A 21,876-nucleotide genomic window follows, 5' to 3' on the forward strand; every position below is an offset into this window, starting at 1 on the left:
AATCATCTTGATTCTCGACACACTCACTTTATTCGGATAAGAATGACAAATTGACTGAAAATGCGGCTGCGACTTGTGCGCCACTGGAATCCTTTGCTTCGACCACGTACTGACCAATGTCGTCATGACCGGCTCTGAGTATTTTCATTCGATATTTATTATCAACTTGCATAAATTGGTAAATACTCGAATCTTCGCCAATAGGAACGTTGTCTTTAATCCAGGTAACTATAATGTTATATAAATGTAAAATGTATTAAGTAAACACCGGCCAATCTAATAAAAACGTGGATCATTTTTAACATGATGTCAATAACTGCCAACCAAAAATAGACATAATATGGGGCCCTTGGATGGTCCTAGTCGTCGCCAGTGCACCGTCACAAATCGTCATAAAATATAAGGATACTACTTATAGGTACATTTTTTATATCAACAAGGTGATTTAGTTTGATAACAATGATTTAAATATTGGGTTAATAGTTTAATCAAGTTCGTGTTTGGATTGGAAGTTTGAAACTGTTTATAAATAAATATATCTACTTAGGAGGTTTGTAAATAGTAATGTTGATTAGGCATTCCATCAATCAGTCACAGCTGGAATGAACTACCCACATATCAAACAGTGAATAGCTATTGATAAATAAAACTTAAATTATACAAAATATTGTCCTTTAAAGGCTATAGATAGAGTTAAAGAAGTAATTATTATTATCACCGGTTACATGCCGTGTAATAGAATGAGTATTAGGTACGCATCTGAATATTTATTATAAAATAATATGCCCTAAAAAAGTTGAAATATTAAATTAATTTGGACGAAGTAACAATAATTTTTCGAAAATATTTATAAAGTAAGATGTCATTATTGTATTATTATGATTTGTTGCCTTGAAGGTAGAATATTAAACGAAATTAATTTACGATGTAGGTAGCAGTTATCAGTTTTTGGTTGTTAAATTTCAAAAATGTTAGTAGGCTGTTCTCTTTCTCTATAAAATTATTATTAGGAAAGGCTTAGTTACATATATGCGACTTAGCGTTTAACGGAAAACTATAGAAGATGTAATGTTCGACTATCAGATATCCAAAGTTAAACTACAATTGCAACCATATGAAGTACCATTGCTAGGAACTCGATTACGTTTAAGGAGAACCAAATCGACAGCTATACGAAAACTTGTTTGGCGTGACTTATTATTCTTAAGCACCTTCTCCTTGAATCGTCTGAATATCACTAATGTATAATATTATAAAACTTATAGGTATCATAGCTACGCTTACCGCTTGTCGGTTTTCCAAGGATTTCGCATTCTATTTCAACGCTTTCTTTGTCTTGTACCGTCACCGACTTGGGGAAACTTTGGAACGTCATGCCTTTGGGCTTTTCTTTCGCACCTAGAATATATAACATATATAAATAGGTTATAAACACGAGTTAGTCGTTTACATAAAAATACAGGTTACAGCAAGATCGCACAATATTTATCTTATTTATAGACCATATTTTATATTATTAAATAATTGTGGTCATAATAACAATAGGAATGGGTACTAAATAATGTATACTAATTTCCAACAAATAATTACAAAATCAAAGAAGTAAGGAATATATAGTTATTATAAAGATGTTTTAAGGTAAGAATATTATAACAAGTCTTTCCAAATTTGTTTTTATTATTTTTGAGATACCGCTTAATTACAAAATTGTTACTACACATTTATAATTTGAGTTTACTCGTATAATCGTTAAAATGATAAAATAAAGTTTTCGTAAAAAAATGTATAATTATTATTTACGATAAAAATAAATAAAGATTATACCTAAAATTTTAATATTTTGGTAGGTATTTGAGAAGATACTATTTAGTCATATAATAATCTATTGGGCGGTTTGGTCGTACGTAACGTGACATGATTTGATAATGATATTTCAATATTATTTTCGTAATAGGTACGTAGAGGTACTTGCCTAGAACGAAGATCGAACAACTGCTGAAAGCTTCGCCGGCGTCGTTAAACGCCTCGCAAGTGTATGTACCGGAATCTTCAGGGAAAATTTCAGCAATTTTCAGGGTGTAAACGTTGGCCACGTTGGCGTAGTCGAAATCTTTACTAGGTTTTATTTCCTTGTGGTTGTGAAGCCATACTACATCGAATTTATTGGCTCCTGTCCCAACAATCATATAGAATACGGTCGCGTAAGTAACAATAATATGACGTTATAATAATAATTAGGTACACAGAGGTAAAACCAAAGTTAGTTAAATTGTTCAGTATTATGTAAATATTATACTGAAATCAATTTAAACAGGTATTATGTTATGTTAGAGCACTGCTAAGTCAATTAGATATTCATATTTACCGATGATTTGGCATTGGAGTGTCACTGCATCGCCATCGGTTACCGTAGCCGATGTCAGGTGGCTGGCAATTACTGGAGGCGAGTCGTTTCGGCTTTTGTTATTGGATACGTCCACAGCTGTAATTATTCACGAAAGGACGTTGTGAAAAATCGTTGTCATAATATTATGTTTAAGGTGTGTCAAGTTAATTATTACTGCAGTCATTCACGGACTTGTGGTATAATATCATTATGTCATTATACATTTATAATGCGTCTATTGTGTTAGTCAGCGGGTACCAATCAAACCAATATTATTATTTGATTTTAGAATGCATAAAATTAAAATTAAATATTATATTGTCATAAATATTTAGTGATTGGGCATAACACAAAAATGGCGAATCTAAATAATAATAAATAATTTCATTATAAACAGAATGTTATTAATTTATTATGATCTATGAAGGGTATTATAAGTACCTACTTTAGGCAATCTTTAGATAACTTTGTGTGTGCCAAAATAATCAGTGATTTGAAAAAAATCGTGGAAATAATGTATAAAAAAAAAATCGGGTCTAAAATAATTTTAGTATTTTTTCTGTTCATATTAATTTAATGCTATATTTGATATTTCGATTATATTATATTTTTGAGGTACACATACAGGTACAGAATGATTTTAAAATTGTCAATAATATTGTATCTTTGTATTTATATTATATAGCATTTTTTATTCAACGTACCATATGCACAATACAATATAATAATATGTTTTATTTTTAAACAAGTTGACAACTGGTAAGTCTCAGCGGATACTAATTATAGTTATTTCATATTTTCAATACGGTTTATTGAAAAACGGAGTTAGTATAAAATAATAGTTTGTTCTAAAGATATTTCCAGTGGGTGATTGTGCGTATAGTGTATTATTGTGTTTAATAGGTTAGAATTATGCACCTTTGACTGTGAGTTTGCAGCTCGTTTCTTTAACTCCCAATGAGTTGGTAGCTTTACAGATATATTCTCCGGCATCTTCGGGGAATACTTCATTGATCTTCAACGTCGCCAATCGGTTTTTGTATTTCAGATCTAAGACGTTAGACGAACTGATAGCCTAAAATAAAACAGTAGATTTAATATAAAAAAAAAATAATAATATAGTTTTACATAGACAGCTTAGTTTAAAATAAAAAAAGAATAATATATTATCATCGAGTATTCTGAGTATTCCCTCAGTGCATATTCTACATTTCAAAATTAATTCATACAAATTGTCGATTTTGGTTTATACTGTATTCAATATTTATTTATCGGGTATCCACTTAAAAAAAACAAAAACAAATCATTATTAAATCACATTTATTAGTTTTTAAATATTTTTAACTGCTATACATGAGTACCTATATATATATATATATATCTATATATAAAAATGAATCCCTGTTTCCCTTGGTCATCGCATCACGCATGAACGGCTGGACCGATTTGGCTAATTCTTTTTTTGGCGTGTTCGTAATTGTTAGGAGAAGGTTCTTATGTAACACAATTTTAGGAAAATCCATCGGAAAAGTACGGAATCTGGATGTGCGCGGGTATAATAGTATTATAAATACTTAAAAATAATTTTATTGTAAATAATATTATAAAATTATAAATTTTATATTCCCTCTATTTTAAAATTATAACTCATTTGTTATTTTTAATTTATAGATTAGAGAGGAGGAATTACTAAAAAGTACAATTTAAAAATACCTATAACTATATATATCTATACATAAATTTGGTGTACGACAGGTATGATGTGTTTAATTTTTCTTCGTCATAAGATAGGATAGTTTTTATCCCGATTAATGGCCTTAATATAATATTACTTCTTTATTATGTTTAGGAATGTACGATTATTTAACCGATTGAAGAAATGCAACGCTGGGCGGACATTTATGTAAAGTTGATATGTCGGAAATAGCATTTATACACCAAATCAGAAAACCAAATATAATTTTTATCCTCACGCTAAATATTAGTTTAGGCAACCAAACTTAATACGGATGCATTTTGTACAGGCAACGAAGTGCATGGGTACAGATAGTGTATATATTATATATATATGTATACATATATTGTTTTCATAAGCAAACATAAATGTTTATTGATTCTATTACATTGTATATTCTCATCAAAATATTACAATAATAATCATGTAGAATTTAAGTTTGTTTCTTCTTGTTAAACCACTTATAGGCCGTAATTTGTTTTTAATTATTTAAAGTGATAAATAAAAGTTAACAAAAGTTAAAAATTTTAATATTAAAAAAAAAATCAAACGAAAATTAAATGTATGTGCGTTTTAATAATAAACTCAGATCCAAAAACATATTATAATAATAGGTGCCTATTGGCTATTGTGCTCTTAATATGTTCTAGTGAAATATTTAATTAAATATAATTATTTTATTATAATAATTTTTAAGCATAATATAATATAATTAATATTGACCTAATAGTAATCATGTTGATTAATTGTTTTTTACTATAAATGCCACTCCTAAGATTATTATATTTATATTTTATCTTATTATGAAATTTAATATTTATTATACCCGTTTAGTGTCTACCCAAGTAGGTATACCTAGGTATTATACATAATATAATACATGCTAAATGTATAGTACATGGTATTTATACATTGTTATGTTTTAGGCCTACCTTTCCGTTCTTTAACCATGTGATTTGTGGTTCCGGGTCACCGGTTACTTTACATATAAGTTCTAACGACTGTCCGTCATTGACAGATGTATCGACTAAGCGAGTAGAAAAGTCCGGAGGGCACATGGCTTCGTCGGGCGATACTAGAAAAAGATAAAAATAAAGATTACAATCGAAATCGGAAAGGAGCTATTTGCAATGAAAAGGAAACGAATTCATTTATTCGGATTAACTAAAAAATATAAATTACATCTCAATTCTTTTGTAGAACTACGGGATCTCGACGGACTTCCAATTGCGTTCAGCTTATTGCCGTATTTCTTAACGCTTTTCCTGTCGGTAGAGGTAACGGTCTGAAATAAATAAAAACAATACGGTATTAACATCATAATATTATTATGATATAAATAATGTTCTGTAAAAGTAGACAAAATATTCAAAGCTCAACATAATCATATACATCAATAGTAGGTAAGTCTTATTCGGTGACCGTGTTCATATCAAAATGAAACGCAGAACTAGTATAAACGATTTCATTCCGTGTATAATCTACAACTATTACGATTGGAATGTAATTGTATTTCTGTTTGGAGTACAATCAATAGTTGTCGATTTTTGTTTTTAATGATTTTAATGACACGTTGGCCGTGAAATTCGAGAGGTAATTACCGTGTCACTGATTTTCGTGGACGAGTTTGTGGTGATGGATTGGTTTGAAGACACCGAGCTGCTTCCGTGTACGTTGGAAGTGATGGCGGTGCGTTTGGTGATGACCGTCGGCGCGGGTCTGAAATGATGCTGATCGACGTACCTGCGATCTATAAAATTGAAGGAAAAAAATTAGAATATCATTATTATCGTCTCGACCAGTGCTTCCTCTCCGGGCGTTGTGTATATTTGCACGTCATGTATATACCAAATACGTATCACTGACATCATAATATATATATGTATAATATTATATATACTTATATAGGCACTATTATATTATTATAAATATTGATTAAGCTGTAAATTACTGTACCTGAGTGTAGTAAATTATGTGATAACTCTGCCTGCTCTTGGCTTTGTTCGGTACCTATATTGAAAGAACAGCAGAAATAGAAGTGTATTAGACGAACGGCGTAATAGGTGGTGTTTTGTTAATGTGATATATAATATTGCGATGATGATATAAGCGGAAGATCGAATGAAACGTGATTGTACGGTCATAGAACGGGTATGGCATGCAGTGTGTGTATGTGTGTCTTATAAATTCGCTAAAGATTTTTTGTTTTGTTTCAAGTAACAAGTACCAAGTGCTAGTTAGTTTAATAAACTATGATAGTGCTTGGGATGCGTATTGGTTAATGGTAGCAGAAAAATAACGCAAAGCGGCAAGAAAAGAAAATAATTCACACAAAGAGCAGATACTACCTAGTCAAAACGTAGATCCTTGTTACATTTTTCAGATTTATAATGAGTTGAGTCGAACATTTATTACGGTTATATTGTCAACTGGTAAGGCGTAGATATAGGTAGGTACGTAATATTAAAATGTAATATTCTACCGTCCGTTAAGTTACATTATTTACATATGTGCTAAAGAATCGGGTAGAATTATGTAACGAATTGATGCGTTAACAACAAATTAGAAGACTATAATCAGTTAAGTACCTATATCTACTAGCCTTACAGTTTAAACAGTAATTCCAGGTCAAATCGGGTTTGATAATAATGATAATTTAACTGCTTAAAATATCATTATTATTTATTATATTATAATGTTATTTATAGTATAATAGTATATAGTTATTACTCTTTTTTTCTTCTAATATTCATAAATATTATATTAATTACATTAATAAATAATAATCCGATTATAATTATTATTAAAATATATTAAATTTTTTTTAAATAAAAGAATTAAATTATTTTTAGGCAAGCGTTATAAAAGTTTTAATTATTGTCATTTATGTACTCGTAAATGATGAATTTTTTTTTCCCAAACGTAAAAGTAACATTTAAACAATTACAGACATTATTTTTTACATGCTTATTAGTAAGTCAGAGAATTATGTGATGGAAAATTGATGTGGTAGACACATACCTATGCATAAAATACTAAAATACTAAAATCTATCCATTGCATGTGAAAAAAAGATTTATATCATTGTCTAATTTGCTTATCGTAAGTATTTTATTTAAGTACTTGTATGCACAAATAAAGTTAGTAAATTTTCATAAAATGTAGTTTGTATAATTAAAATATGATTATTTTTATAATGACAATTAGTATTCATAGGTATCTTATATTACATATATTTAGTTAAAATAATTTTAATAACTTAAAAACATTTAATAATTCCAATGATTGTATAAAATCTTTTGATTAATTCTACAGAATAATTTGAAATCTTTAGAATTTAATTATTATTGCATAATTATTGTATTTGATTTACTCAAATACATTTTGTCAAATAATAAATATTGTTTTGGCCTTGAATAATATAAGAAATAGTCACCTGGTTTTTGAAAAAAATATGATTTACTTTAATAATAACTTTTTAATTGTATTACCTAATGAAGACAAATCCTAATCTAAATCATCATCTGTAAGTATTTATGTTAATATAAGTTAATTTTTAGTGCTCATTACCTTCTACAATCACTACGCAGCTGGTTTCGTCTGTGCCGTGCACATTAGTGGCAACACAGCGATATTTGCCCGAGTCTTCAGGCTTACAATCGATAATTTCCAATGTAATCACACCATCCGTATGGGTGATGGTGTAATCACGCTTCGATAGCTCCTTAGTTCCTCTGAACCATTGTATCTTGTTTAAAAAAACAAAACAATTTATGAAATCACTGGTTCTAGTAGGTTTTGTATAATTAAATAAAGTGTAAATACATACAGTCGGTATTGGTGTGCCACTTAAACAACACAGCAACTTGCAAGTTTGATGTATTTGTATGACACGAGGTCGTAATAAGAAGGTGAAATTTGGCGCACTCTCCTTCTCTTCGATATAATATGTGTTGGCGAGTGGTTCTCGTCTTCTGACTTGTTGGACTTCATGTCTGTATACCGGTGCTGCTTTTGGCAAAGCTATATAAAACGGATTCAAAATAGTTAGTTTAGAACAAACATTAAAATAAAAATATGGCTGAATATTATTTTTGAGTAGGTATTGTTATGGAGGCGTTGAAATTTATAAGTTATTTTAGTCAATACAAGAAACAATCTTAGAAATTAAAGTTATTTATTTGAAATGTTTGCATACGTTGTACGTTGAGGAATACGACTTCTTCCCTATAGCCATAAGTATTTTCTGCTCTTATTATATATTCTCCTCTGTCATCAAGTTTAGCTCTATTGATGATGAACGTGTAATCTTCACCAGCATATCGCTTCATGAATTTAACACTTTGTCTTAACTCTTCGTTATTGTGGAACCATGACAATGTCGGTTGTGCTACAGCAATAACACGGCAGTAGAACTTAACACTTTGTCCTTCGTAGCAGAATGCACTTTGAGGTTTGATGACGAATCGTGGAGCTGCTTGTCGTCGATCTATAAATTTTAGTGCATTAGCATTAGTTCATACAATATTGAAACTAAAATTTAAAAACTTACCAAACGAGCTTTCGTATATTTTATATTTCTCTACCATAAGCTTTCTGAGAGCACTGTATTCTGATATTCTTCCAAGTGGTAGAGCAAACGAATCCCAATCGCTGTATTTTTTGCGAATTTGATCTCTGATTTTCGTGTAATTGGACGAATTGAGAGTAGCTGTACGATCTGAGTGGTCTCCCATCAGCCATGGGTGTATTAAACATTCGTGAGCTGTCATTCGTTTTCTTATACAAAAAAGATGCAAAATTATTTTATTTAGTATTCTATCAACACTTATAGAAGGTAAAATTAAACTATTTTTTATTTACTCTTTGTTTTTAATCAAAAGTCGTCTGATAAAATCTTTTCCTTCGTCTGAAACTATGTTGAAGGTATCTTCATCGAAGTCCCAGTCGCAAGCTTTCACATTTTTAAGCGTTTCTACGTCGTTTTCTCCAGCAAATGGCGATAGCCCACTCAGACTATAAAGAAAATTATTATTAAATATTAATTAAAAAACAAAACATAATATATTATACACATTTTATCAATACATAAACGTAAACGTTTTAGTTGGCCAGTGAAACAAAGATTTTGTAAAAACTTACAGGACATATGCTAAGACACCAACAGCCCACATGTCTGTATAGAAACCAACTGGCTCTCTTTCAACTATTTCTGGGGCTGCAAACTCAGCAGTTCCCGTCGATATTTTAACGATCTCGTTAGGATCCAACTTAGTTGCCAATCCAAAGTCGATGAGTTTTACATTCGAACTCTTCTTTGTCTGGCACATTATATTTTCTGGTTTGATATCCAAATGAATGATATTTCTTTCATGCATATGCTTAATAGCTTCACATATTTGTCGCATATAGTTGATCACTTCTGCTTCGGACATCGAGTATCCTTCTGACGTTATCCTTTCGAATAGCTCTCCTCCGGACAAACTAAAAAATATTAGAATAAGTTAATTTATGCTTATTAAAGACTTAAGATTTTCACAGTACAATTCGAATATTAAAACCATTTCATCTTCATCTTCGAAAGCATCGTGTAAATTGATCAATTTTGGATGATGAAGTTGGTTCATTATATCAATTTCTTTTTTAATTAATTCTTTTTCGACATTATGTGCTACTGGTATAAATTTGGCGGCAAAAATATTTCCAGTTTTACGTTCCCGACAACGGTGTACTACTCCGAATGCACCAGTTCCAATTTCTTCTAATATGTCGTAATAATCATATACAGACTGTGTCTTAATATCCACTGGTTGTGGTATATATTTTGAATAAATGTCAAAAACTATAAAATATTTACATTATATTAATATGGTTTTTCTTTTATGAATTAAAAATGACTAATTAACTGTTTATTGCTTACCGTATTGGTCATAATCTTTAATGTTGCCATCTGCTTTTCCTCTAATCTTTTTACCAGTTTCATCAACTATTTAAATTATAGAAGGTTAAAATAATTTCATTTTTTTTATACTATAGACTATAGAGGAAAATAAATAAATTTACCTTCGTAACGTTTAGTTTTTGGTGGTTTTTTCAACAACTCTTTTGTTTTTACAATAGGTGATACTTCACTAGGTTTACTTCTACCATATACGTTTTCAGCATATACTCTAAATTCATATTCGTGTCCTGGACTCAGACCAGTCACTGCTGTTGAAGTAAATCTATAAAAAGAGGAAATTAATTGGTTATATTTTTTTAAAACATAATATTCCTATATGTGCTATTCAATTTAATTACCGAGTATTCCCAACACGAATCCAACTACTCATAGGAATTTCTCTCTTTTCAATAAGATAGTTCGTAATATTAGATCCACCATCCCATGTAGGTGCATTCCAATTTAGAATTAGTGAATCTTGACCAATATCTTCAATTGATAAGTTGAACGGTGGATCAGGATGATCTTAATTAAAAAAAAAAACCAAAAAAATGTAAATGGCATATATACTATAAATTAAAAAAAAATTAAATTATAAAATGATTTTCTTACCACTGATTTGAATTTTGATAATTGCACTATCCACTCCCAAATCGTTTTCTGCTACTACTCTATAAGGAGAACTATCATACTTACTAACATCTCTGATTGTTAGAATAGCATGTCTTTCCTGTAAAATAAAATATTTGTGTTTAATATAAAATTTACATATTTAATTTTATAATAATTAAGTAAAAATAATCTTACAGAAACTTCAACAGCGAAATGACTTCCAGACTCAATTACTTCATTTTCACGGTACCATTTAATCTTTGGCTTAGGGAAACCAGTGAAAGGAATTTTAATAACAACATTTTCACCTTTGTCAAAGAATGCCGTATCTCTAAACCTAGGTGGTACGTTCAATTTTGGAGGTGCTAAAAATTTAAATGTTATTAATATTTTATAAATGATAAAAAAAAAAAGGACTATAAGTCTATAAATATAAATTAAAACATACTCATTATTAGAAGTTCTCCTCGAGTTGATTTAATTCCACCCTTATTGCTAGCTCTGCATACATATTCATCTGAATCTGCACCGTATACACCATTTATAATAAGAGTGTGCGAGTCTCCTTCATTAAACATATGATGTCTGGCACTCGGTGTGATTTCCCGTGCTCCCTTATACCTATATTTAGTATAATATATCAATATAATAAATTATGTGATTTAAGAGATTTTTTAAAATAAATACTAACCAAGTAATTGTGGGCTTAGGAACACCAGTAATAACGCATTGGAATTGAGCATTTTGGTTCTGGATGGCTTGGACTTTACCAAGTGGCTTGATTATTTCAGGTGGTTGAGCAGCTGCGCAAAAATTTATAAATAATATTATTTATTGTTCGCATAAAAATAGTATATAATATGTATAGATATGTGTATTTACTTAATGGATCTTTTATGGTGACTGTATTTGAAGCTTGGCTAGGTAAACTTAAACCTGCTTCATTTTGTGCAAAAACTCGGAACACATACTGGCGTCCTTCAATGAGATTTGAAATGTTTATTTGTGTAGTAACACAAATAGCAGCATTTACTCTCTGCCATGTTTCTGAGTCAATTTCACGTTTGTCAATCAAATATCCTTGAATTCTTGAGCCACCATCGTCGATTGGTTTTTCCCAACTAAGGTTCACAAAGTCTCCACCAATCTCAGTTACGGTGGGAATTCCAGGTGGAGATGGTTTATCTGTGTATGGTTAAAAAATATTTAAATTTTAAAATATTTTTAAAATGTTTAAATATAAATTTTATTTTACCATATGGTGATTTAGCTTTAATTGGATTAACTCCTTCTAACGGAGGACTAAGTCCATTGTCATTAACAGCAATAATTCTGAAAACGTACTCGTTTCCTTCAGTTAAACCTTGTACAATAAAATGTGTATCTTTGCACGTGGTAGAAATACATATCCAATGGTTTGAAGTAATATCTTTGCGCTCAACAATATAATGAGTGATTTTAAGACCTCCGTCATATTTTGGTGGATTCCATGAAAGTGAACATGTATGTTTGGTTATTTCTGAAACTCCCAAAGGTCCAATTGGTGGTCCGGGATAGCCTGTATATAAATTAGTTAATTGAGTATTTATTTTTATTTATTTTTATTAGTTTTTGTATTATTACCTGATATATTTATGGTAAAGGATCCAGATGCGTTACCACTGAGATTCTTAAGAGTAACAGTGTAATCAGAAGCATCGTTCTTCTTGGCTTCTTTCAAAAATATGATTACATAATCATCAAAGATGGTAAATTTAAAGTGATCACTTTGGGGAATAGCCGTTCCGTTTTTCTCTAAAACAACTTCTTCTAATGAATCACCACTGTAGAATATTTTAATTTTACTATTTTCTCCTTCGGGAACGTTGATTGAGTTTGGCATGCGTTCAATTTTGGGTGGATCTAAATATTGGTCATAAATACAATAGGTTTTTATTACATTTTAAGTGAACAAAATATTATCAAATTATATTTATGTACTTACGTCCAATTTTAACTCGTGATGACGTTGTAACGAATCCTACGGGGTTATATGATTCACATGTATAATCACCATCATCAAGTTCTGACACTTCAGGGAAATGTAATTGGAAAACTCCGTTAGCAGATTCACATTTGTATCGTCCACCCGATACAATTTCACGTCCATTCTTTAGCCATTTAGCATTTGGCATAGGTTTCCCAACAGCTTCACAACGCAACGTAATCGTTTTACCAAATTGAACAATTTTATTGGTGAGTGGTACAATAAATTCTGGCTTTTCTCCACCTTCAAACTCACATATTTTCACTGGTGTGGTACACAAGCTAGGTTCACTTTTACCAACTATATTTAAAGCGAACACTCTAAATTCATAGTCAGCACCCTCAATTAAATTCATAGCAGTGAATTTACAGTCGAATACAGAGTAATCATTGCATTTCACCCATACAGCATTTCCTACTTGTCTCTTTTCAATCGAATATCCGGTTATTTTGCTACCACCATCAGATAAAGGTGGTTCCCATTTCAAATCAGCATATGTCCTACCCACTTTAAGTACCGTAGGAGTACCTGGTTTCGATGGAGGCTTGGCTTTGCCTTTCAATCGGAAGTTTGGTGTAGGAGTAGAGGGTTTACTGAAGCCGGCAGCGTTCTTAGCTAGTACACGGAATTCATAATCATGTTCGTTCAACAGATTATGGATAACATAAAGTGGCTCTTTCACAACATAATCATTTGCTGTGCGCCAATTTCCGCCTTCGGTAATATCTTTGAACTCGATTTTGTATCCTTGAATTTTCGCTCCTCCATCATGTACGGGTCTTTCCCAGATTAATGTTGCTTTTATTTCGTCCCATTCTAAAATTTGTGGATGACCCGGTGGATCGGGTACCGTGAATGGGAATTTGGCTGTTATGACAGAATCCATTTCAATTGGTTCTGATAATCCATATTGATTTTCAGCTCGGACACGGAAGTTATATTTTTTGTTTGGTTCTAATCCAATGACATCATAGTGACATGGGCGAACAAAACTACTGAGTTTCGACCACAACTACATTTTAAAAAAAACGGTTTAATTAATTCAACATAAATATGTGTAATATTATAGTAGGTATTAAAAATACATACACCACTTGAAATTTCATATTTTTCAATGATATAGTTTGTGATTGGCGAGCCACCATCGTCCAAAGGTGGCTTCCAAGATAACAAACAGGTTTCGGGAGTTAAATCCATAACTTCTAGTGGTCCTTGTGGTGGTAATGGTTTGTCTTTAATTAAGATAATTTACGTTATGTTAATTTTAATAAATATTTCATAATTTTAATTAATGATTTAAGTGTTACTATTTAAAAACTCACCAACAACAAGAACTTTACAAGATGCAGAATCGGCACCAATATTGTTGACCAAGTGAATGGTGTAATTACCAGTATCAGTTTTACGTTTCGCACATTTATTTTTAAATACGGTTTCATTTGCTGATGTCTCAAATTTAATTCTAGAATCAGGTATTACTTCTTCTCCATTAATACTCCATACTGGTTTTGGTAAAGGACTGCCAGTGAATGGAACCGTAATAGTGAATTCTTCACCAGCAATTACAGTCATGTCCCTTATACTTAGATCACTCGTTATTTTTGGCGCACCTAGGATTTAAATTCATTATAATGAATAAATAATGCATATTAATAGTTTGAGTATTAAATAAATATTTACATGCAGGTGGACAACATCTAATGGCATCAGAAGATGAACTCCATGGACCTTGGCCAGCTGTATTTAGTGCGGAAACCCTGAACTCGTATTCATGATTTTCAATTAAATTATGAATTCTAAACATTAAAATTAAAAACATATGTAACCGTATTGTTTTTTCATTTAAAGTACAATTTAATTTTTCCCCTACCTAAATGTTGTATCGAGTATTATAGCATGCGATGCTTTTGTCCATTTGTCTTCACTTATCAATCGTTTTTCTATCATGTAGCCTGTGATTGGCGATCCACCGTCATTTCTAGGTTTAGCCCAAGTAATTGTAATGGAGTCTTCAGATGTGTCCACACCCTTTGGAATTCCTGGTGCACCAGGTACATCTGTAATTATATACACAATACAATTTATTATCTACTCATATGGATAGAAATATTTTTTAAAGAAGCTGAAAATACCAAATGGATGTCTAGCAGTAATTGGATCAACGGTGATAGCCGGGTCAGATACACCATATTTATTTTCAGCCATAACACGGAACTGGTATGTTTTTCCGACAATAAGATTACGGGCTTTACATTGTTGAGACGCAACATAGTTGCTCACCTGAAAATGAGGACAAACAGTTGAAATAAAAATACTATATAATGAACTAGGTACTATTCGATAAATCAATAAGATCATAAAATAACAATAATATTCACTCACAGTTTTTGATTAATATAATTTAAATTTAAATCAAAAATAAATTTTATTGTATGATTATTGAGATAATTCAAGTTTGTATACAGTAATTTTTTATTTCGAATTTTACACTAAGCATTGTTTTTTTCATTTGTTATTTTAGACGATCCATTTTCTCTAGTTCTATATCTCCTAGAAGAGACAACTGGAGCAATAGCTGTCTGTGATTTTATTTTTGTTTAAAATATAATACTAATACTGTATTACGAGTATTAATATGTTTTTAAAATGCCAATGTTCAATAACTTATTTTTGATTTGTTAACTAATTAAAGTAGTAGAGTAAATGTACATAATATTTTTTTAATTATATAGTTTTAAATAATAACAACCTTCTGCCAGGTTGTTGAGTTCATTTCTTTCTTTTCTACTAAGTAGTTGGTAACTGGAGCTCCACCGTTATCCAATGGTGGATGCCAGAATAATGTCAATGAATCTCCGTTTAATTCATCGGCATAAAAGTGTTCTGGAGGCATAGGTCTGTCTAAAACTCTCACGTGTAACGTAGCCGTATCAAACCCAGATTGGTTTCGTAGTTGTAATCTATATTGCCCTGCATCTGTTCGTCGAGAGTTTTTAATAACTAAGCTTACAGAGTTGCTTGTCAACTATAATCAAAATCGTCACAGTTATCAATATATATTTATGTATAATGTATTACGTAAGTATAGTAAATTAAAAATATTAAATTATGTACATATATGTACCTGTATATGTACTCTAGAATCTGAATCATTAATGATTTGATCATTATTGAACCAAGTGGCAGTAGGTACTGGGAATCCAATGTAGGGTATATGAATTGAAAAGTCATCGCCAGCTTTCACTGTAATATCCCTAACACCAGACAAATCCAAACAAGGCTTATTAGGTTGTTCTTCAACTAAAACATTTACACTTGGTCGACTGGGTTTTGATCGCCCTGCCTCATTTACAGCCATAACTCGCCATTGGTATTCATCACCTTCTTTTAAGTTTCCAACCTGTTATAAGTAATCAAAATAGGTATAATAATTTTTTTTCAGAAATAAATGTACAATTAATATTACCGTGCATAATGTTGAATAAATAGTCGGGCATATTACTTCCGACCAATCGGATTCACCTTTCTTCTTTTGTTCTAAAACATATTCTTTTATTTTTGCACCACCGTCAAACCTTGGTGGTCTCCAAGATAATACTACACTATCTTTGGTAATTCTGTCTGGTTTTGGTGCTTCTGGAGCTTCTGGTACTTCTACAATGATAAAAAATGCATTAAAAAAATAAAGTAATAAACAATGAAAGAAATGTACTTATATATATTTACTTACTCTTTTGTTCTTTAGCCGTAACTGGATTACTAGGTTTACTAGGTTTACCTGTGCCGGCTTCGTTTACCGCGAGTACACGGAATTCATAACGGTTACCTTCCCTGAGGTCTTGAGCAGTGAAACTAGTATTTGAAGTTGGGAAATTATTACATTTTACCCAATCACCACCTCTTTCTCTCTTTTGAACAATATATCCTAACAAAATAATTTAACTTAATACAATAAATACGAATAAATATGGGATGGTTTTTACCAGTGATTGGTCTTCCGCCAGTGTTTATTGGTGGAGTCCAGCTTAGACTACAGCTATTTGGACTGTAGTTAGTTACTTCAGGTTGTCCTGGAGCATCGGGTGGATCGAATGGGCTCTTGGCCGTAATCGGGACTCCTTCTAAGGGTTCCGAAACACCGTACATATTTTCGGCCTTTACTCTGAAGACATATCGTTTTCCTTCACTCAGACCTTTAACTGTAAATGTAGTGTTTGGACAGAAGCCAGGAACTACTTTCCAACTATCCATTCCAAACTCGGACATTTCAATGATATATCCTATAATAGTATTAAATTATATGAACTTAATTAAATGTGTTTAAACGATTTTAACTAATATAAATATACCGGTTATGTCGTTTCCTCCATCATCTTCTGGAGGTCTCCATGCAAGTGTAACAGTATCGTGTGTAGCACCAGGATACTGCAAAGGACCCTTAGGTGCACTTGGACAACTCACCACTGATACATATATGTCCGCAGAATCTTTTCCAGATGAATTTGATGCGGTTATAGTATATTTGCCAGCGTCTTTACGTGTAGAATTGTCTACTCTAAGTTTAGTCAAGTTACTTCCAGTTACAGACTAAAATATAAAATAAACGTATGATGAATTAATAATTTCTATGTATTAAAATAATAATAATTAAATAATTAACTTGTGAATTAGCTTACAAGTATACGGTTAGTTTCTGGAGGCTTTTCACCATTTATGACCCACTCGATGCGTGGAGTTGGCGCACCCGAAATTGGTATACTTATATTGATCGGCTCTCCAGCTCTAACCTTTATTCGGCCTCCCATTAAGCCTTCTAAATGTAGTTTTGGTTTTTCTCTGGTTAATTTTGCAGTGTATACTTCTGACGTCTCACTAGGTTTACTGGAACCAGCAGCATTGACTGCACTTATACGATACTCATACTGTTTGCCTTCATGCACATGAGTATCATCATACTCGGTAGTCTGAAATTAATTATTATAGTAATTTAATGTAAGTGTTATATGCAATTTCACTAAATCATTTACCTTTATTGGTGATCTAGTTATTTTAGCCCATCGACCAGCTGTAGATCTCTCTCTCCTTTCTATGTCATAACCAACAATTGGCGATCCTCCATTACTCATAGGTGGAGTCCACATTAGTTTAATGTGTTCTTGGTCCACTTCAGTGGCTTCGGGTTTACCTGGCCTTCCAGGAACATCTAAAGAAAATTTGGTTTTGAAAATTTTTTTAAAAATAATTTTATATTAAATTATTTCTTACCAAATTGATTTTTGGCAATTATTGGTTCTGCTGTAGTCAAAGGTTCAGATAATCCTTGTAAATTTTCAGCTCGAACACGGAACTCGTATCTAGTTCCTTCAATAAGCCTTGGAACTGTGGCATAAGTAAATGCTGGGTTTATATATGTAACTGCTGGTACCCAACCTCCTCCATGAGTCAAATCTCGTTTTTCAATAACATAAGCTCTGAAAAAATTATAGACATTGAATTTAGGAAACCACGTATAAAATACAGTATACAATTGTGAACAAAAATATAGCATTTATTAATTATTAATATCTCGGAAAAATGTCCAAACATTAATATAAAAATGTCATTAACTTGAAGTCCACAGTAAGTATTTTGATAACGAAACCCCTGTCCGCAATTTTTAAGTCATATTAAATAATAGGCTTAAAGAATCAATCCACAACTAGTATGTAGCCTAACTCAGTCCTGAATACAGTGAGTGAGATAGTAAAAACAGGAAATCATGGATGAATTACAACATTTATTTTTTTCGTTTGCAACGTAAACCATAATCATATATTTAAAGGTAAGGAATGAATTATATTTAAAATGTTTTATCAAGCACATTGTATTTTCCTTTTTTGTCATTTTAATAATCTCGTCCCTTGCCTTTTATTTATTTAGTGATCACAATTCAGGGCCATATTTATAAATTTTCCATCCAAAAATGACGAAAAATGCTCAGTTAAATGAAGAAATAATGTATTAGGTAGTTGTAAAAACAATTTTTACAATATAGTTATATTAAAAAAAAAAAAGTTAAATTATTTTCCTAGATTGTGACTCAGAAAATACTTAATTTATAGTATTGTAATTTATGGTGAAGTTAGATGACTTGATGTTTAATACAGCTGAGAAATTTATGCTAAAAATAATGTTAATCAATCTAAGAATATAAATAATATAATATCAATTGTAGAAAATAAGGAAATGGTGCTATAGGATAATCAAGACAATAATTGTAATAGAAGGTTTTTTAATAAATTAATTATTAATTTTTTAAAAAAACCTTCTATATTCCATTAAAAACGGACCGGTTTCAGTTCACAACTTTTTAAGTCGATGTATAAATTATTTTTCAACTTACGTAATTTCACTTCCACCGTTATCTTTTGGTGTTTTCCAAGATAGTGTTACTGAACTGGCAGTAATATCTTCGTATGTAAGTGGTCCATCGGGTGGCCCAGGTCTGTCTGCAATTGTTTATTTAAATTTATTATAATTAATAAACTTATTACAATTAATTATAGTAAAATATAATTTTCATACCTAATACGGTAACATTAAACGATCCTTCGTCAGTTCCAGAACTGTTTTTGAGCAATAAATTATACGTTCCAGAGTCTACTCGTTTTGAATTAACTCTGTTCATGATTGTGTGGTATCCAATAGAAGTTATTGTAGTTCTATTATCTGGTTTAAGTTCTGATCCATTTACCGTCCATGTTACTTCTGGAGGTGGTTCCCCAATAAAATCTATATCAACGTGTAGAACTGTTCCAGCTCTTATGAAAATGTCTTTTAATGGAGTCTTTATTTTTGGTTTCACTAAAAGAATATAGAAAGTTATAAGATTTATGTTTTTTTTTATATTTAACTATTTTATGGCGTCTTACAATATCTATTATTCACAACAATCGGGTCTGAAGGATCACTTGGTGGACTAGGTCCAGCTTTATTAGTAGCAATAACTCTAAATTCGTATTCTTGTCCTTTGATTAAGTCTGGAATGATTGCCTAAAATTTTGAAATTTCGTTAAAAAAATCTTATTGTATACAATTTTTTCTTCAATTTATGACTTCTTACCTTTGTTTCTTTGCCTGGAACTGTTACGGCATTTACCCAATACGGGCTTCCTCTTTCTTTCTTTTGTATTGAAAATTCAGTGACTGGTGATCCACCATCGGTTTTTGGTTGTTCCCATTGTAGCTCAACAAAGTTTTCATCCCAATCAGTTACCACTGGTTTCTCAGGTGCATCCGGTTCATCTATATCAATACATTTTTCGTAAAAAAATTATCATAGACAACCATTTGTATATCATACCAAATTCGTTTCTAGCGATTATCGATTTATCAGTTTCTAAAACGTCTGATTCGCCAATACTATTTACGGCTTTGACTCTAAACAAATATTCACGTTTGTGAATTAATCTTATAATATCATGGTATAATGATGTTGTCATTCCAGCATCGGACCACGTTCCTCTGGAAATATCCATTTTTTCAATAATGTAGTGTAAGATAGGAGCACCACCGTCGTCAAGAGGTATTTTCCATGTCAATCGGCATCCATCTTTTCTGATATTAGAAACGTCTAATGGACCCTCGGGAGGCGATGGGCGATCTACAAAAATAAATACACATTGTTAGATTATTAAAAAAATCGTAAATAAATATAAATTTTATTTGTTAATTGAATATTTTTTATTACCTAATACAGTAACATGGGCAGAAGCTGAACATTTGCCCATGTTATTTTCTAATGTTAGTGTGTAACGGCCAGTGTCATTCCGTACTGAAAATGGTATTTCAAATATAACTTGGCTGTTATAAATTTGTATATCCACTCTAGAGCTACTATCTATTGGCACTTCATTAACACTCCATTTCACTGTTGGTCTAGGAGCAGCCTCAATTGGAACAGTATAGTTTATTTTATTACCAGCACGTACAATCAGATCAGGCAAAAATGTAGTATCTATTACTGGTTCAACTAAAATCAAGAGAAAATATTAAGACTATAATCAAGAAAATAACAATAATATTTCAAAAATATTGATACAATGATCCGCCGTGAAAATAAAATTAAAAGGTGTGACCTGAGACGTAATTAATCGTTTTACTTTATATTATAAAAATATTTTATCAAATATTTTTTACGACCAGTTATAAAAAAAATGATAAATGATAAACATAGGCAGTATGTGTATTAAATCAAGGGATATAGGAATATTGTGTATAATTATTTTGAATAATGAACAAAAAACTTACGGAATTTTGGTTTACATGTTATTACTTCAGATGAATCGCTGGGGTCACCAGGGCCACCTTTATTAACAGCAATAACTCGGAATTCATATTCATGGCCTTCGGTGAGATCCGGAACAGTGGCCTTGGTTTTATTTCCATTTACTGTCGCAGCTTTCTCCCAAGGACTAAATTCAAATAAAATTAATTTAAAATATTTATGAACAAAACAAATGAATACATTAATTTTTAATGCATACGTGTAAAACTATATTTACCCGTATTTTTCTCGTTTTTCGATAATGTAAGATAAAATTTCAGATCCTCCATCTTTCTTTGGTGGAGTCCATTGAAGATCAACAAAGTTTCTTCCCCAATCTGAATGTTATTAAATTAATTTAAATTAAAGTATTTTATTAATATTATGAATAAAATATTTCTTGTTTTACCAGTTGCTTGAGGTGTGCCTGGTTTATCTGGCTTTCCGTACGGGTCTTTGGCAGTTATACTATCAAATGTAGTTAACGGCAAAGACTCACCGATTTTGTTCACAGCTTTAACTCTGAAGTTATAGTTGTGACCTTCGATCAAATGATCAATCCTAAATAATAGGCAATTAAGAGAAATGTGTTTTTATATTAATGTAATATAATACTGTGGATGATAGTATACCTCATTGTTGTGCCAGCAGCATCTCCAACTGGAACCCATCTTAATGTATCAGCATCCATTTTTTCAACTATGTAGTGTGTTACTTCTGATCCACCGTCATCTTTGGGTGGATTCCATTTTAACACACATGAACTTTTGGTCACATCGGTTGGATGTAGAGGTCCCTCAGGTGGTTGTGGTACATCTATAACATTACAACACATATATTTAATAATTATTATAAAAAAAATCATATAAAA

At 31.2% G+C, this 21,876-nt stretch overlaps 1 protein-coding gene across 16 annotated transcripts in view; it reads right to left on the reverse strand.

Annotated features, from left to right (window-relative positions):
* Positions 1 to 21,876, reverse strand: part of LOC132923974 (twitchin) — an 81,098-nt gene that overhangs the window by 1,344 nt on the left and 57,878 nt on the right. For 15 of the 16 annotated variants that reach the window (XM_060988008.1, XM_060988009.1, XM_060988007.1 and 12 more), the window contains 51 exons: positions 21,638 to 21,821; positions 21,415 to 21,566; positions 21,244 to 21,343; positions 20,990 to 21,153; positions 20,430 to 20,711; positions 20,043 to 20,342; positions 19,803 to 19,984; positions 19,612 to 19,732; positions 19,265 to 19,543; positions 19,083 to 19,188; positions 17,966 to 18,171; positions 17,728 to 17,903; positions 17,377 to 17,664; positions 17,050 to 17,287; positions 16,684 to 16,980; positions 16,431 to 16,625; positions 16,167 to 16,354; positions 15,825 to 16,100; positions 15,450 to 15,725; positions 14,833 to 14,980; positions 14,571 to 14,757; positions 14,381 to 14,496; positions 14,023 to 14,310; positions 13,790 to 13,932; positions 12,659 to 13,712; positions 12,298 to 12,576; positions 11,930 to 12,232; positions 11,557 to 11,859; positions 11,366 to 11,477; positions 11,123 to 11,295; positions 10,870 to 11,039; positions 10,675 to 10,792; positions 10,422 to 10,587; positions 10,185 to 10,345; positions 10,042 to 10,107; positions 9,666 to 9,963; positions 9,264 to 9,605; positions 8,985 to 9,137; positions 8,674 to 8,900; positions 8,320 to 8,610; positions 7,951 to 8,144; positions 7,692 to 7,869; positions 6,078 to 6,131; positions 5,723 to 5,871; positions 5,304 to 5,406; positions 5,054 to 5,196; positions 3,305 to 3,461; positions 2,366 to 2,482; positions 1,973 to 2,170; positions 1,285 to 1,398; positions 28 to 228 (listed from right to left, as the gene is read on the reverse strand). In XM_060988008.1, the coding sequence (XP_060843991.1) occupies positions 29 to 228; positions 1,285 to 1,398; positions 1,973 to 2,170; positions 2,366 to 2,482; positions 3,305 to 3,461; positions 5,054 to 5,196; positions 5,304 to 5,406; positions 5,723 to 5,871; positions 6,078 to 6,131; positions 7,692 to 7,869; positions 7,951 to 8,144; positions 8,320 to 8,610; positions 8,674 to 8,900; positions 8,985 to 9,137; positions 9,264 to 9,605; positions 9,666 to 9,963; positions 10,042 to 10,107; positions 10,185 to 10,345; positions 10,422 to 10,587; positions 10,675 to 10,792; positions 10,870 to 11,039; positions 11,123 to 11,295; positions 11,366 to 11,477; positions 11,557 to 11,859; positions 11,930 to 12,232; positions 12,298 to 12,576; positions 12,659 to 13,712; positions 13,790 to 13,932; positions 14,023 to 14,310; positions 14,381 to 14,496; positions 14,571 to 14,757; positions 14,833 to 14,980; positions 15,450 to 15,725; positions 15,825 to 16,100; positions 16,167 to 16,354; positions 16,431 to 16,625; positions 16,684 to 16,980; positions 17,050 to 17,287; positions 17,377 to 17,664; positions 17,728 to 17,903; positions 17,966 to 18,171; positions 19,083 to 19,188; positions 19,265 to 19,543; positions 19,612 to 19,732; positions 19,803 to 19,984; positions 20,043 to 20,342; positions 20,430 to 20,711; positions 20,990 to 21,153; positions 21,244 to 21,343; positions 21,415 to 21,566; positions 21,638 to 21,821 (10,715 nt within the window). In that variant the 3' untranslated portion in view covers position 28. The remainder of the gene's footprint in view (positions 1 to 27; positions 229 to 1,284; positions 1,399 to 1,972; positions 2,171 to 2,365; positions 2,483 to 3,304; positions 3,462 to 5,053; positions 5,197 to 5,303; positions 5,407 to 5,722; positions 5,872 to 6,077; positions 6,132 to 7,691; positions 7,870 to 7,950; positions 8,145 to 8,319; positions 8,611 to 8,673; positions 8,901 to 8,984; positions 9,138 to 9,263; positions 9,606 to 9,665; positions 9,964 to 10,041; positions 10,108 to 10,184; positions 10,346 to 10,421; positions 10,588 to 10,674; positions 10,793 to 10,869; positions 11,040 to 11,122; positions 11,296 to 11,365; positions 11,478 to 11,556; positions 11,860 to 11,929; positions 12,233 to 12,297; positions 12,577 to 12,658; positions 13,713 to 13,789; positions 13,933 to 14,022; positions 14,311 to 14,380; positions 14,497 to 14,570; positions 14,758 to 14,832; positions 14,981 to 15,449; positions 15,726 to 15,824; positions 16,101 to 16,166; positions 16,355 to 16,430; positions 16,626 to 16,683; positions 16,981 to 17,049; positions 17,288 to 17,376; positions 17,665 to 17,727; positions 17,904 to 17,965; positions 18,172 to 19,082; positions 19,189 to 19,264; positions 19,544 to 19,611; positions 19,733 to 19,802; positions 19,985 to 20,042; positions 20,343 to 20,429; positions 20,712 to 20,989; positions 21,154 to 21,243; positions 21,344 to 21,414; positions 21,567 to 21,637; positions 21,822 to 21,876) is intronic. The other variant, XM_060988000.1, reaches the window with a different exon arrangement.

Source organism: Rhopalosiphum padi, chromosome 3, assembly GCF_020882245.1.
Source record: "Rhopalosiphum padi isolate XX-2018 chromosome 3, ASM2088224v1, whole genome shotgun sequence".
Lineage (NCBI taxonomy): Eukaryota > Metazoa > Arthropoda > Insecta > Hemiptera > Aphididae > Rhopalosiphum > Rhopalosiphum padi.